Genomic DNA, 14,083 nt, shown 5'->3' with positions numbered 1-14,083 from the left:
TCTCCAAGAATCGTTTATGCTCTCTTCTAGGGCTTGCGTATGAAGGTTCCATGGTTAATCCCGATTCCATTGCCACATGTCAGCTCTTCTCTATGTTCTACAACATGGGGTATACTGAAATCCTAACCACTGTGACTAAGTTCAAAAAGTCCTGCCTTCCTCCTCAATGGAATGGCCTCTTTACTCTATTGTTCAAAGGGCTTTCTGAACGAAGTGCCAGCTCTGATGGTGCAAGAAAGTCCTTCATGACTTTGCTTTATGGTGTGTACCACGGTCTTAATCTGGATTATGGAATGGTTTTATGGCTTCAACTCATTCAGAGTTTATCATCTTCATCTCGCCACACCGAAATCTCTTGTGCTCGCTTCTGGACCATTATTACTTAGTGGGCAATGGATCGTTTCCATGTTCCTATCATGGCGGACTCGATGCTTTCTTCCATTGCTACGTTTCATACTACCAACATCATCGTTACTCATCCTTCAAAGTTTAATTTTGTGGGATCCATTCCTGAGTCGATGTTCGCTTGTGTGCCTCCTTCAAGCAAGCTTATTCAGGAATACAAGAAGCTTCCCTCTTCCGGTCCAAGGGAACTCACTGCTGACATGGTAAAATCGATTGATGATGCAGACAAACCTGTAAAGAGAGGCAAGAAGGCAGAAGTGAAAAAGGGGGATAAGGGGGGTCAAGTCTCCAAAGTTAAAACCCCTAGGAAGCGAAAATCTGAGAAGGCAGCCCCCTCTCAACCAAAACCGAAGAAAGGCAAGAAACCTGCTCGCCGACTGATTCTTCAATCCTCAAGTGATTCTGACTTGGAATACGTGCCTCCTAATCATCCCACACCTCCTCCCAGTGAATCTGAAAGCGAAAGCTCAGAGGATGAACGTTCGGTTCGTGGGGATACACCACTTCGCTCTCCTACGCCCGAGGCACCTGTTCGTTCCAAAGCACCTTCGCCTCCACCTGTTTCTGTTCCTGTCTCCATCCCTCCTAATTTTCCTATCATCACATCTCAACCATCCACTACCATTCCCATTTCTGCACCTATCTTTACTGAGGCTACTACTACCACCACTTCTGGAGTTCGAACCAACATATCTGATATGGGGGCTCGTTCTTCAGCTCCCGAAACCCCTATTACTACTAAACCTCCATCACCTACTCCATACACTGAAACCAATACCGTTCTTGGCGGTGAGGACTTGGAGTTCGACTCTACTTACTTTAGTCCCTACCGTGTCCAAAGTAACGATGATGACGATGCTCCTATCACCAAGCGCCATATCAATACGGTTACTGATAAGCTTGATCAGCTACTCTCTTCCTCCTCCACTGGTGCTTACTCTGAAGCCGCTCTCAAGGCCTTGTTCTCTTCAGTTGTTCAAGAACATGATGCCTCTCTCACTGCTGCAGCAAAAGCCATTGACGCTTCTACTTCTCAATGTCAGAAAGCCTCGCTTGCGTTGAGGCTTCCACAAAAGAATGCAAAGACGCGACCGCAAAAGTCGAAAAACTAATTTCTGAGGCTCAACTATTCCTCGATTCTTTGCAAGCTGCTGCTCAGAAGAAATCTCAGACTGTGAATGCTTCGGTTGATACTCTCAAGCGTTCTCTTGAAGCTGAAAGGTCTAATCTTGAAGTTGCTCGCCGGGCAATTGAATCTGCAAACGAAAATCTTCATAATAATGTCAATGACCGGTTGACCCAGCTGGAAGCCGAACTTGCTGTTGAAAATCGAATTATGGATGAGCTTGACAAACGGACTTCTCAGCTAATAATTCAAAACGTCAGGCTTCGCTCTGCCACAAAAGAGCTTGATGACTTAAAGTCTGAAAGAGAGGTTATTCGAAGCTCTGTGGGCGATGTTCATTCCATTCTGTTACATCTTCTTGACGCTCACGATTCTATTCTGACTATATCCATTAGACGCCATTTAGCCGAAAAACTCAGACCAGCGTTGGATATCTTGAGTCGGATAGAGGGTGTTTCGGTGACTTCTGTCAAGCCGAAACAAGGGGGAGAAAAGGATACTCAAGCTAGCAAGGATGCAACTCAACCTCCTCCCGAACCCAAATCAACAGCTGCACCGAAGGATAATGTAGCTTCGGTCAGCAAAAGGGATAAGAAGAAGAAGAAGATTGGAGAAGATGATGTGGAAGATGATGATGACTTTGAAGATATCTTGGGTGAAAATCCCTCTAAGCCCTTTAGGAAAACTAAGCCTACTGATAAGGAGCTTCAGGAAAAGATCGAAAAGGAATCAGTTGAGCTCGAGAAGAAGCAAAAAGAAAAGAAGCTCTTGGAGAAAAAGAAGTCCATATTTCCAGAATGTACCATTGACTCGCTCCAGAGAGAAGCTATAGATGAACCGAGTACTCATTGGCTTGAACCGGTAATGTCGTTCGGTCTTGAGAACTCAAAAGATGCCCAATTTGATATGTCAATCACACGAAAGGCATTTATATTTCATTGCTTCAACTCCACTGTTGTCATTCCCTCTCCGGACCCGAAGGTAGATCGGGATCTGTTGGAATTTTATCTGGAGTTCGCTCAGCCACAGTACTTAACCTGGAACTCACAGAAGATCACTACGGTTAAGGTGTTGAAGCCTTATTCAGCAGGAAAATTTGTCAACGTTAAGTTTAAAGTGACCCGAGGCTCTGATAGATCGGTTCATAATTTCTCCCTGGCTGATCTACCGAATCTTAACCCTCACGACTGGATACTCCTCAACAATATTCTGCTGTCAAATCCTCAGGAGTATCATCCGATAATTGACCACATCAAGCGAATGCTTGTCTGCTACATTCATGAAGTAGCGAAGATGGATCAAGAAATCGCATCTGCCATTCACAAGCGACCAACGATCAAACCTATTGGAAGAGCTGGCAATGTGAACGCAATGGTCAAGGGTAAAATCGACCCAAAATTTCACATGGTGATGTTTGTTAGAGGTGAAAGTCAAAAATGTCTCTTTGCTCTCATTGATAAGCACCTGTTCTCAACAGCTTGCTTGGAGCATATTTTGGAGATCATTCACCGTTGTGATCAGAATTCTGCAGCCGACAAGAAGTTGTTTACTGATATGCTACGATGGTACATTCAATTTCGGCAGACACTTCTTGCTATCATTCCTCGGTTGTTCAAGGTTGTGAAGAAAGTGAAGGCTACACAACAGAAATAATCTCTCGCCTCATTTGACGCAAAGGGGGAGATTGTTGGGTTGAATAAGTGTTGCGTCATGGGCTCGGTCCTTAGCCCTGTTTTGCTATCCGGTTGGGCCTGTCCAACTGTGATTGTTTTTGTTTAGGGTTTAGTATTTAAGGTGCATGCATGCAGCCTTTATGATTAACGCATTGATTATTATTGATTTTGTACTATAAACCCTAACTCACCTCTACAGTGGAAGTTCTTTGTCGAGCTCTGCTAAGGCGTGACTACATTTGAATCATTAAGCATTATTTGATTCTATATCTTGCTTATTGTGTTTGTTTTGCTTATTTTGTTTAACCTGTTGAAAGATCTAATCGATCTAAGAGTTTTTCAACTTAACAAAACCCAAATGGACCATGCCGGGTCGGGTCAAGTACATACCAAATATAGTTATGGACTTAGACACTATATCCAACAGGAAGTTCTTATGGGGGGGGTCATGAAGAAAAAAATAAAATAAATTGGGTTTCATTGGAGAAGGTTATCGCTCCTAAGGAACATGGTGATTTGGGAGTCAGATCAATTCGTACATTGAATGTTGCTCTCATTGTAAATGGTGGTGGAGACTTAACTTTGAATCCTCCTCACTGTGGGCCAGAGTCACTGTAGGTCTTCATAACTTGGAAAATAAACCTGTTGAGTATTTAGCAAAAAAAAAGAAAACAATAACTGGAGTTTGGAACAATATTGTTGGAGTTAAAAAGGATATTGATGCAATGAGACTTAGTTTTAATGATATCTTCTTGCAAGTTTTCAAATCTGGGGATAACACTCAGTTTTGTCATGACTTCTTGGTTGATGGTGGTGTGAACATGAAAACAAAATATCCCAGATTACATGAACTTGAAAAAAGAAGTCATGTAAGGTTTCAGAGAGAAAAAATAAATATGGGAACGCGTGGAATTGGAGATCATGTCCTACAGTTGTTGGTTGCTCCTCTGAACTAGAATGTCTAGTCAACGACATGGATTCAATTCGATTACAACCTGGTGTGGATCAACTTTCATGTCTACTTTGGCGGATGGCAAATATAGAGTGGACATACTCCGGAAAAGGATTGATCATGGCTCTACAGCAAATGTCCACCAATTTCAAATAAGTTGGTGTAAACTCGTTCCAATTAAAGTAACTACATTCATATGGTGTGTTGTGATGGGGAAAATATCGTCAACTGTAGCCCTCTACCATCGTGGGGTTACTCTCGACACTTGCAGTTGCTGCTCATTATTCATGGAATTGAATATGCAAATCATATTATGGTGGAATGTCGTTATGCAAAGTCAGTCATGAAGTCCATACTTAACTATTGCGGAATCGATCAAATCAATTTCCATAATGTAGAAGAGATTACTTGTTTTGCAGCCAACTGGGGGAGATGCCCTAAGAAAAAGGAGCGTTTAACAACCATATGCTACGGGATGCTTTGGAGTATATGGAGAGCTAGAAATGATCAGATATTCCAAGCAAAATTCATTACTCCAAAAGGTGTGGTGGACAACATCAAAGCTTTAGTGCCCTTGTGCGTAAAATGTAGAGGAAAATGTGGTATATGTAATTGGGAAGAGTATCTTATCCTTTTTCGTCTTAGTCTTAAATTTTCTTTGTAATATGTAATATGTAATTGTTTGCTCTTTTTCCTATATAGTTTCTTACTATTTGGGTGAGTTTTTATAATATTTACCGTTTCCAAAAAAAGACTATCAACGCCACATTATATATATATATATATATATATATATATATATATATATATATATATATATATATATATATATAATGCTTGTAATCAATGTGATCCTTCACTGACCATTGCCATCATCCATTCTCCCTACCCGTAAAACTCAATGAGCTCTTTCTTCTTAGACCTTCCGGTATGGATAGCACGACCGCCTTCTTGGTTGAGCTGGACCACGACCATGGCCGTGCACACTATCCCAACCGGTCGTGGTTCATGGTTCTCGTGGTGGTTCGTTGTGCATATCACGAATTGAAACGAACAATCCTATTGGCTGTGTTTGTAACAACTACATTTTCATTTGTAACGTATACTTTTTTTTATTTTATTTTTTACCTTTCAAACATATTTAACATTTTCTATAAATACCACACTTTCTATTATATAATCACAATTTCTTATTTCTTTTCTCACAATCACACACTTGTTTTGCATTATCATTCAAAACCAATGGCTCATAAAAGGATGAATTGGTCAGAAAATGAAGAAGATAACTTAGCACGAGCATGAGTAGCGGCTTCAGAAGACCCAGATGTTATAATGTCTCCTAATTTTTGGGTAAAAGTTGGAAACGTTTCCCATAATTTAATGGGTTGCCAAAGTCGCAGTCTTGATGAAACATGTTCGAAGTTTCTCGATATGAGGGTTAAATGCCTTGAATTCAATGAGATTTATAACTTTGTTATAAACAACGTAGGCAAAGGCGACCCGTTTGTTATGGACATGCACCAATATGAAGACACGAAACATACACCGTTTAAACACGTCAAAGCTTGGCGAAAATTAAGATAGTGCCTAAATTTTAGTCATTAAAAATAAGGTTTAAAAACTAGTTTAAGTTGTTTGTGGTTGCATTTTTATGTTTTTTATTTTTATTTTATGTTGTGTGTTTTAAATTAATGTAATCTTTGTTTCATTGAATAAAAAACTAGTTTTAAAAAAATATGTTCTATTGTGTTTTTAAATTAAATTTAATTAAAAAAATATGTTTTATTGTGTTTTTAAATTAAATTTAATTGAAAAAATAATATAGAATGGTGTGTTTAGTGGTTTGCATCTCATAGTTACTTCATAATTACTGATAGAGAGTCGTGATTATGTGACACCCACCACTATAATGGTTAGTAATAAGTATAACGGATGACCTTATATACAACATCGTAAATGATCTCCTGAGAATAAAATTGATATTCCCCTTATTTTGCACACCATAGTCACAATCTCTTATCTTCTACCCACGTCACACAAAAAAAAAAAAAAAAAAAAAAAAAAAAAAAAAAAAAAAAAACTTTCGTTGCATAGTATTTTCATGATTTCCATTATCAAAATAAAGTCATCGAATCACCAATATGACAACAAATTAAAATTCATTACCTAATAAATTTATTTTAAGAGAAATGTTGTTTACTCAAAGCAAAAATTAATTTTTTTGGGGTAAATTAAAATGGATGGTCCCTGTGGTTTTGAGTAATCTGCGTGTTTGGTCCCTAACAACTTTTTTTTAACTTGGACCGTCCCTATTTATATTTTTGTTGCACCATTGGTCTCTGTCCAAGATAAAAAGACTATATTGCCCTTAATAAATATTTTCTAATATTCTTTTATTATTTTCATATTATTAATATATTAATAATAACTATTCAAGAATGCCCTAAAAGCCTAAGCACGACGTCAACTCTTCCCCCTTCTTCTTCACTTCGACTTCTCTTCCACCTGCGTCACCTCCAAACTGACGAAATCACCTCCATAGCCACCATCGACTATCGATTGTTGAGTTTACTCCACAATCCCCTTATTTTTCTCATTCTTCCTATATACCACCAACATCAAAGAACAACATGTAACCCTCCTTCTTTTCTTCCTTTTACTCGGCACCGATCTCGTACGCAGCCACCACCATCCACCCTTCATCCCTTTCCCTTTTCACGGCTGTCTGCATCTTCCCATTGGTCGATTACATCCTAATTTTTGTTTTCAACGAGCCTCGATTACAAGTCAAGAAAAAAATACATTTCATACACACCCTGTTTGAGGGAGAGCCACAAAAACAGTCGTTCGCGATTTTTGAAATCGATGTTATCAAGAAATTGATTTTCGTTTCACAAACCCCATATGATTTTTGGTTTCGGTTTCATAGATTGATGGTCGGTTCCTTACGATTGATTTTGATTTGATTTTGGAATCGGGATTTCAAAATCGTTTGTAAACTCATATCATAAAAATAAGTTGTTGTCCACCCTTGTTACGAAAAAAAACTCACCAACGTCTCTCCATTTTTTCTCATTGTCACTCTGGTTGCAGCGTCCTGGCCCTGTTACTAGATTTCAAGTGTTTTTATTGTTTCGTTTTGTGCTCTGATTTCACGTTTTATTCTAGGTTGGTTTTGAGCTTCGATTTCAGGTTTATTTTGATTTTCAAGTTTGATTTTCAACTTTGACTTTGATTTTATTTTGATTTGGTGTCTGTGGTGGTGTTGGTCGTGTCTGTGGCGGATTCCGGTGGTGTATACGATTATGTGCTAGGATGTAGGTGGTGGTGATTGCGATTCTTGTTGAATCTTTGAACAGGAAGGGAAGATGGTCACGTTGGGTGTCATAGGAGAGAAAGGAAAAGGGAAAATGGATATGCAGGTCGTCGGTGAAGATGGAGGGATGAGGCAGTCAACGGTGAGAGCTGGTTATAGAGATGATGCAGGTTAGATCATTAGAATGTGCAAGAGAGGAGAGTAAAAGGCGTGATTTTTTGGTGGTGGGACCTATATGAACGTTTTTAATAAATATATTTTCTGAATAACAAAAAAAAACTATAATAAATATGAAAATAAAATTATAAGGGTAAAATTGTCTTTTTATGTCTGATAGGGACCCGAGACGCAACAAAAACTTGTAGTAGGGATGATCCGAGTTAAAAAAAATTGTTAGGGATTAAGCATGTAGCTTACCCTAAACCACAGGGACCATCCGTGTAATTTACCCATTTTTTTTAGAGTGAATAGTCCTTATGGTTTTGGGTAATTTACATTTTGATCCCTAACTTACTTTTTTAACTCGGAAAGTCCCTACTGTTTGTTTTTTGTGCACGTTTGGTCCCTGTCTTACCTAAAAAGACTATTTTGCCATTAATTTTTTAGTTTATTCAAATAAGATGAGGTAGGTAATGTAAGGTAAGGTGATGTTGAGGTGAGGTTGAAGGTGTGTTTATTTAAATAAATTAAAAATCAATGGCAAAATAGTCTTTTTAGATAAGACATGGACCAAGTGTGCAACAAAAACAAACATTAGGGACATTTCGAGTTAAAAAAACAAGTTATTGACCAAATTACCTAAAACCATAGGGACCATTGGTGTAACTACTCTAATTTTTATTATAACATTTCACGTGAAAACGGAGAAGACGGTAGGAAGGGACGGCGTCTGATTCACCTGTCACAAAAACCGGACGGTTTCAACTAGTGAAGGTTCTCTCTCTCCAGTCTCCCCCTACCCCCACCAGCGCCAAACCCACATACGCCACCTTCTCTTTCTTTAAAACTCTCTCCTCCATTAACGCGTATTTCTCATCTATCTCTCTATCTGTTTTTCTTTTTCTCTCTACCATAAATCAATCTTGCTGTTCTCCGATCAGATGCGTTGTCTTCACAGGTACCGTTCGATCCTATCCCTAATCTCTTCTCAGTATCTTGACTTTTCTAGGGTTAGGATTTCTTCGATCGTACCCTTATAAAATCAAATCAACTACACATATCTGACAATCTAACACGATTATTTTGTAAATCGGTTGAGAATAAAATGCATCTGAGGCGGTTTAATTGCTTTCGATGCGCTATTATTCATATTGGTTACGATGTGGACTGATTTGGGTGGATTTAGGATACTTTTTTATTGATTTCATTCGGGTTTTTCGAGTATGATTGCATGAGGTAATTTGCTCATGCTGTTAAGTGTTGATTCTGGTGATATGATAATGCCGGCAAAGGAGAAAATGAATGGTGGTGGTGACAACAATCATTTTTTGTCAATGGATTCAAGTTTGTTCGATCCGACGGTAGATCTGAACCTAAGTCTACCGCCCGATATCAATCTCCCACTTTCGGCGGAGCCAAGCCCTCCGCCCCCTGGGTCGATTGATTCATGTGACATGCTAGAACCCGGTTTAGGTTCTCAACATTACCAAAGTGAAACACATATAAATGTCACAAAATCCGGAAAGAAAACCGCTAAGCGACTAGATAGCATGTGGGGGGCTTGGTTTTTCTTTAATTTCTACTTCAAACCAGTTTTAAACGAGAAGTCAAAGAACAAGAACAGGGATAATAATAATAATAACGGAGACGATATTGATAAATCACAGCTGAAGTTAGATGTTTTCTTGGTTCAACATGACATGGAGAATATGTATATGTGGGCTTTTAAAGAAAGGCCCGAGAACGCATTGGGGAAAATGCAACTGAGAAGCTATATGAACGGGCATTCACGACAAGGGGAAAAGCCGTTTCCGTTTTGTGCTGATAAGGGTTTCGTTAGATCTCATCGTATGCAAAGGAAACAATATAGGGGACTCTCGAATCCTCAATGTGTTCATGGGATTGAAGTTGTTAGATCGCCTAATTTGATGGGATTGGAAGAGGAAGAAAGAAGAAGGTGGATGGAACTTACCGGAAGAGATTTGAACTTTTCGATTACTCTCGAAGCGTGTGATTTCGGTTCTTGGAGGAATCTTCCAAGTACCAATTTCGAAATTGAACGCGCTCTCATTCCAAAAGATACTGCTAATCATCATCATCATCAACAACAACAAGAACCAAAGCGATTGCTTTCTGGTAATGGTACTGGCAGTAATACCGGTGTGCCAGATCTTTTGGCGGGTTGTAATGGTAAACGTCGGAAGAGCAACTCGCCACGTGGCAACCACGATGAAGAAAGTTCGGATTCGGTTCTTGATGTTCATCAAGTGGATCCGCATTGGACGAGTGAAATTTCCGGGGTGTTAAGAAGTGCTTATGGGCCCGTAACGGCTGCGAAGACTATTTATGAAGATGAAGAGGGATTCTTGATTGTGGTAAGTTTGCCATGTGTAGATCTTCAAAGGGTAAAAGTTACATGGAGGAATACCATTTCACAAGGTGTTGTGAAGATTTGTTGTGTGAGCACTGGGTGTATACCCGTGTTGAAAAGACAAAACAGGACGTTTAAGATGACTGATCCGGCGCCTGAGCACTGCCCTCCCGGGGAATTTGTGAGGGAGATTCTGCTTCCCACTCCGATTCCTGAAGATGCAAAGTTGGAAGCTTACAGGGATGAAACGGGAACTATGCTTGAGATAATGGTGCCTAAGCATCGTGTAGGACCTGAAGAACATGAGGTTCATGTTTGTCTTAGTGAAAAGTGGAGTTGATGTTTGATGCTTCATTGATTTTGCTAATCTTATTTAACTAGTGGAATCTATGAAGTAATGGTTTGTGTTTATTTATTATATATAGGTTTCTTTTGTCGATGTTTCTTTTTGTTTATTGAACTATTTCAAGTGTGTTGTTGTGATTAATGATTATGGATTGGTAGGGTTTATTTAACTATCACTATTTCTTTTTTTTTCTTTTTTTTGTATGTGCTTATGATCAATCGCTTTGATTAAGAATATATGTAAATGCTTAGAATGCCAGTAAACGAATCAGAAACAAACATAGGAACAGGCAAATTATACCGCCAAAAATTGAATGGACGGTTGAAATGATTTTGGGAGAGTTAAAAAAAACAAAGCAAATAAAATTTGGGGCATTCCGAGAATTGAACTCGGGACCTCTCGCACCCTAAGCGAGAATCATACCACTAGACCAAATGCCCTTGTTGCATACTAATATAAGTTATAATTTTATAATTTAGTTACTGGACTGATACGTTTTTCCTTTTGCCAATCTGTTTTTTTGTTTGTATTTTGTAGAAACGGAAAGAAAATGCTCTATCAAAGTAAATGGTTTCAGATAAATTATAAAATATTGATGTGAAAATAAGAATGATATTTGATGTTTTTTACTTTTTATGGAAAAGAACACGAATTTTGATATATCGTAATGTGGTTCTTTTATTCTATAAAAATTCAGATATAATAATTTTAGAACTTGATATATCAATATTTAACACTTGAGAAGCTAGTTAATAAAGAATAAGAAGATGATTACAATAATAAAAAAATATAAAATATAAATGAGGAAAATTAGAAGGTGATTTTTTTCCTAGGCTGTTTGGTAAATCACATTGAATATTAGAAGTGAATGGTTCTAATCTCATAATGATTAAGATAACGTAATTTTAGAAGCAATTTCAATGCTTTTGATTCATCCAATGGTTGTACCAAATGCTCTAAATGCAGAGGTTACCAAGCAGTTCCTAGTGATGACTCTCAAATGTTGGAGTTGATCGGGTTGAACCCATGAATTGAATTCAAGAATGACTACTATAAACTAACATCTCGATTAGAGTTTTTTCTCAATCATCGCATCTACCATGTTGCAGTTTGTGGATGGTTAGTCGTCATCGGACTTCTTAAATTTTATGAATCTCTTGTGTTTATGTGAGAATAAATAAATTACACATCTCAAATTTGATTCATTTATCGTAATTGTATCGGAATTTTAAAGGATACTTAGCAATGAGAATTGATTTTACTAAGCAGAGGTTACCAAGCAGTTACTATAGGAGTCGGTTACCACAAAAAAAACAAATTTATTTATATTAAATACAGTGTCGTTTTTATAATACTAACAATGAGAGATGTCATGTACATTCTTGTAACCTTTTACCTTTAATGAATTTGGAAAATTCAACTTATATAAAATCAAAGTTTCTTACAAATGGTTTATCAATTTGGAAAATCAAATTATACAAAGTGAGAGTTCGGTTTTTGTTGAAACATACATTTGGTTTAAGATTAAATATAGTTTGTTATAGCAAAAACGAAATTCAAATAAGCTTTTATAGAGTCAAACCTAAGTATATTCACGACAAAAGAAAAACAATGATTTCTGACCTCAAATGTAAAGACTTTTGTTTTTATACCAAAATCCATATATTCTACAACATTTAGTATCATAAATCAACCGCATATAAGCTAATGGCATTTATGCTTTGACAGGTTGATGCCTTTCTTTGCCTTTTAGTTGTGAGTTGTGACGGACCATTCCAAAGATACATCTCCTTTTATAAAGTTTTTTGGTCATATTTTCTCAAATAATACGATTTTTTAGTTTTGGGAAAATGACATAAATGCCCTACAAACTTTCTAAGGTTTACCCATTTAGTCCCTAAAGTTTTTGTCGGGCTTTATGGGTCCCTAAACTAGGATATGATCTGCTCTTTTACTCCATGTCAACCTGTAATAGCCGGTTCAGTGACCTTTTAGACCAAAAAACTCACATTGTGGCCCTAGAAAGCCAAAAAAATAAGTTTGGGGATCAATTCGTTAAAAATAATGATTTAAGTGATAGTTATGTTATAAAAAGTGTAAATATTGGATAACTTTACGATGCATCCCTCGCTTATTCGACTTTTCAACAAAAAACATAGCAAATGATCATATGTGTAAGGACTCATCTCTTAAGATCCGGATATAACAAGCACTAGAACAGCCTCTCTGGAAAAGGTTGCCAAGGCTTGAGGCATTGCGTTACATCAGGGCCGGTCCTGAGAATTTAAATGCTCAGGACGAGCCGGAAAAAAAGTCCCTTAAGTCATAACGTGTAACGAATTAAATTATATAAACCAATGTTTTTTTTAAATGACGATAAACTTTATAGCAATAAACCTAGCAAAATCATAGTATTAAATTATATAAACTAAAGCTCTTTTTACACATTGGGCCATTTGTGTAATGTTGAAATTGCAATTAATATAACACATGAGAGCATTTTTATAATTCAATATAACATATGTACTATTTCTGTAATGTTAACATAACATACGGAGCAATTCTGTAATTTATATAAATAAAATTGTTTTTTCCATAATTCTAACTTGTTTGCTTTCCCTTTTCACACAAATATTGAAAAACCAAAAAATTTTATGCCAAATTTAAGCTAACAAAGGCAACCTACTCTAAAATCTAGCTACAATACAGCTACAAATAAAAAGAAACACTAAAAAAGCCTAATAGTGAAACCACAAAAAAATGAACAAATGAGGAAGAAACCAATAAAGATTACCTACTCTAAAGGTATCAGAGGACCAAAAGAAGCAAAAGACAGGGGCAAAAAGGTCCAGATCAGAGCAGGCCTAAACAAAAGCAACAAAACAACAGCAACTCAATAGTGAGGGCAAGAACTATCTGATAAGTTGATCCACAAACAACCAACAACTCAAAAACAGGATCCAAGGGATTTCAGTTCTAATCTATGAAGAAAAAAATGCAACTTCAAGTTCTTTCTAAACAGGGATTCACTCAGGCATTTTATCAAACACATAATTTGCTTGAAATCATGCCATATAAAGACTTGCTTAACTCATACAGTTATACACAATAAAAACTGAGTCGATTATTGGGATATGATACATATATAGAGAGCGGGTAAGAAAGCAATCCATACCAAAAGTTTCATTTTGGGTCAAAATGTAAAGGTGCATAAAACTTTTAAAAATCACGAGCAAAGCAGTGGCAGAGAGGAGAACTAATGACGATAATCTTGCTGTGATCGTAAGTAATGTGTGATGGGGCTTGTGAAGAGATAACGACCTAATAACAAATCACCAATGGAAGAGGACTACAGGAGGTGGTGCAGTCGAGATCGACAATGGTAGGGGACGTATTCTGAAGAAAAAAATCGCCAGCCACATGCAACACAGGAGGGAATGATACGACGTATTAAAGTTGTAGGTTGGAGGCACTACTCGAGATTCCAAGTAGCTCCGCCTCTGTTGGTGCTTCTTCTGGCGATGCGTCTAGTGGGTGATCGACAAGGTCTTAATTCCTTCAACCTTTGGCCAGCCCGTAAGTGTATACATTAAAAAAATATGGGCCCTTAAAAATATCGGGGCATGTACCAAATCATAGGTTGCCTATGCTCTAAACTGGCCATGCGTTACATGCACATCTATCAGAAAGAAGTTTCCCATAATGAATCCTTACTACACTTTTCCATGTTGGATT

At 37.5% G+C, this 14,083-nt stretch overlaps 1 protein-coding gene and 1 non-coding gene across 2 annotated transcripts; one reads left to right on the top strand and one right to left on the bottom strand.

The window, feature by feature from the left end:
• Positions 1-8,350: 8,350 nt before the first annotated feature.
• On the top strand, positions 8,351-10,517 carry LOC145129829 (uncharacterized). Its single transcript, XM_079064637.1, has one exon. It carries the CDS (start codon positions 8,879-8,881, stop codon positions 10,340-10,342), a length of 1,464 nt encoding a protein of 487 aa, XP_078920763.1. The 5' UTR covers positions 8,351-8,878; the 3' UTR covers positions 10,343-10,517.
• Positions 10,518-10,716: 199 nt separating this feature from the next.
• Positions 10,717-10,788, bottom strand: TRNAP-AGG (transfer RNA proline (anticodon AGG)). Its single transcript has one exon. It is a non-coding gene; the product is annotated as a tRNA-Pro (tRNA).
• Between the last annotated feature and the right edge of the window lie 3,295 nt (positions 10,789-14,083).

Source organism: Lactuca virosa, chromosome 8 (assembly GCF_052849685.1).
Source record: "Lactuca virosa cultivar CGN04683 chromosome 8, Lactuca_virosa_CGN04683_v6, whole genome shotgun sequence".
Classification (NCBI taxonomy): domain Eukaryota; kingdom Viridiplantae; phylum Streptophyta; class Magnoliopsida; order Asterales; family Asteraceae; genus Lactuca; species Lactuca virosa.
This window is presented reverse-complemented; position numbering and strand designations above follow the sequence as displayed.

What these genes read in the sequence shown, in the direction of transcription:
- LOC145129829 (XM_079064637.1), top strand. Translation starts at nt 8,879, where the DNA reads ATGCTGTTAAGTGTTGATTCTGGTGATATGATAATGCCGGCAAAGGAG.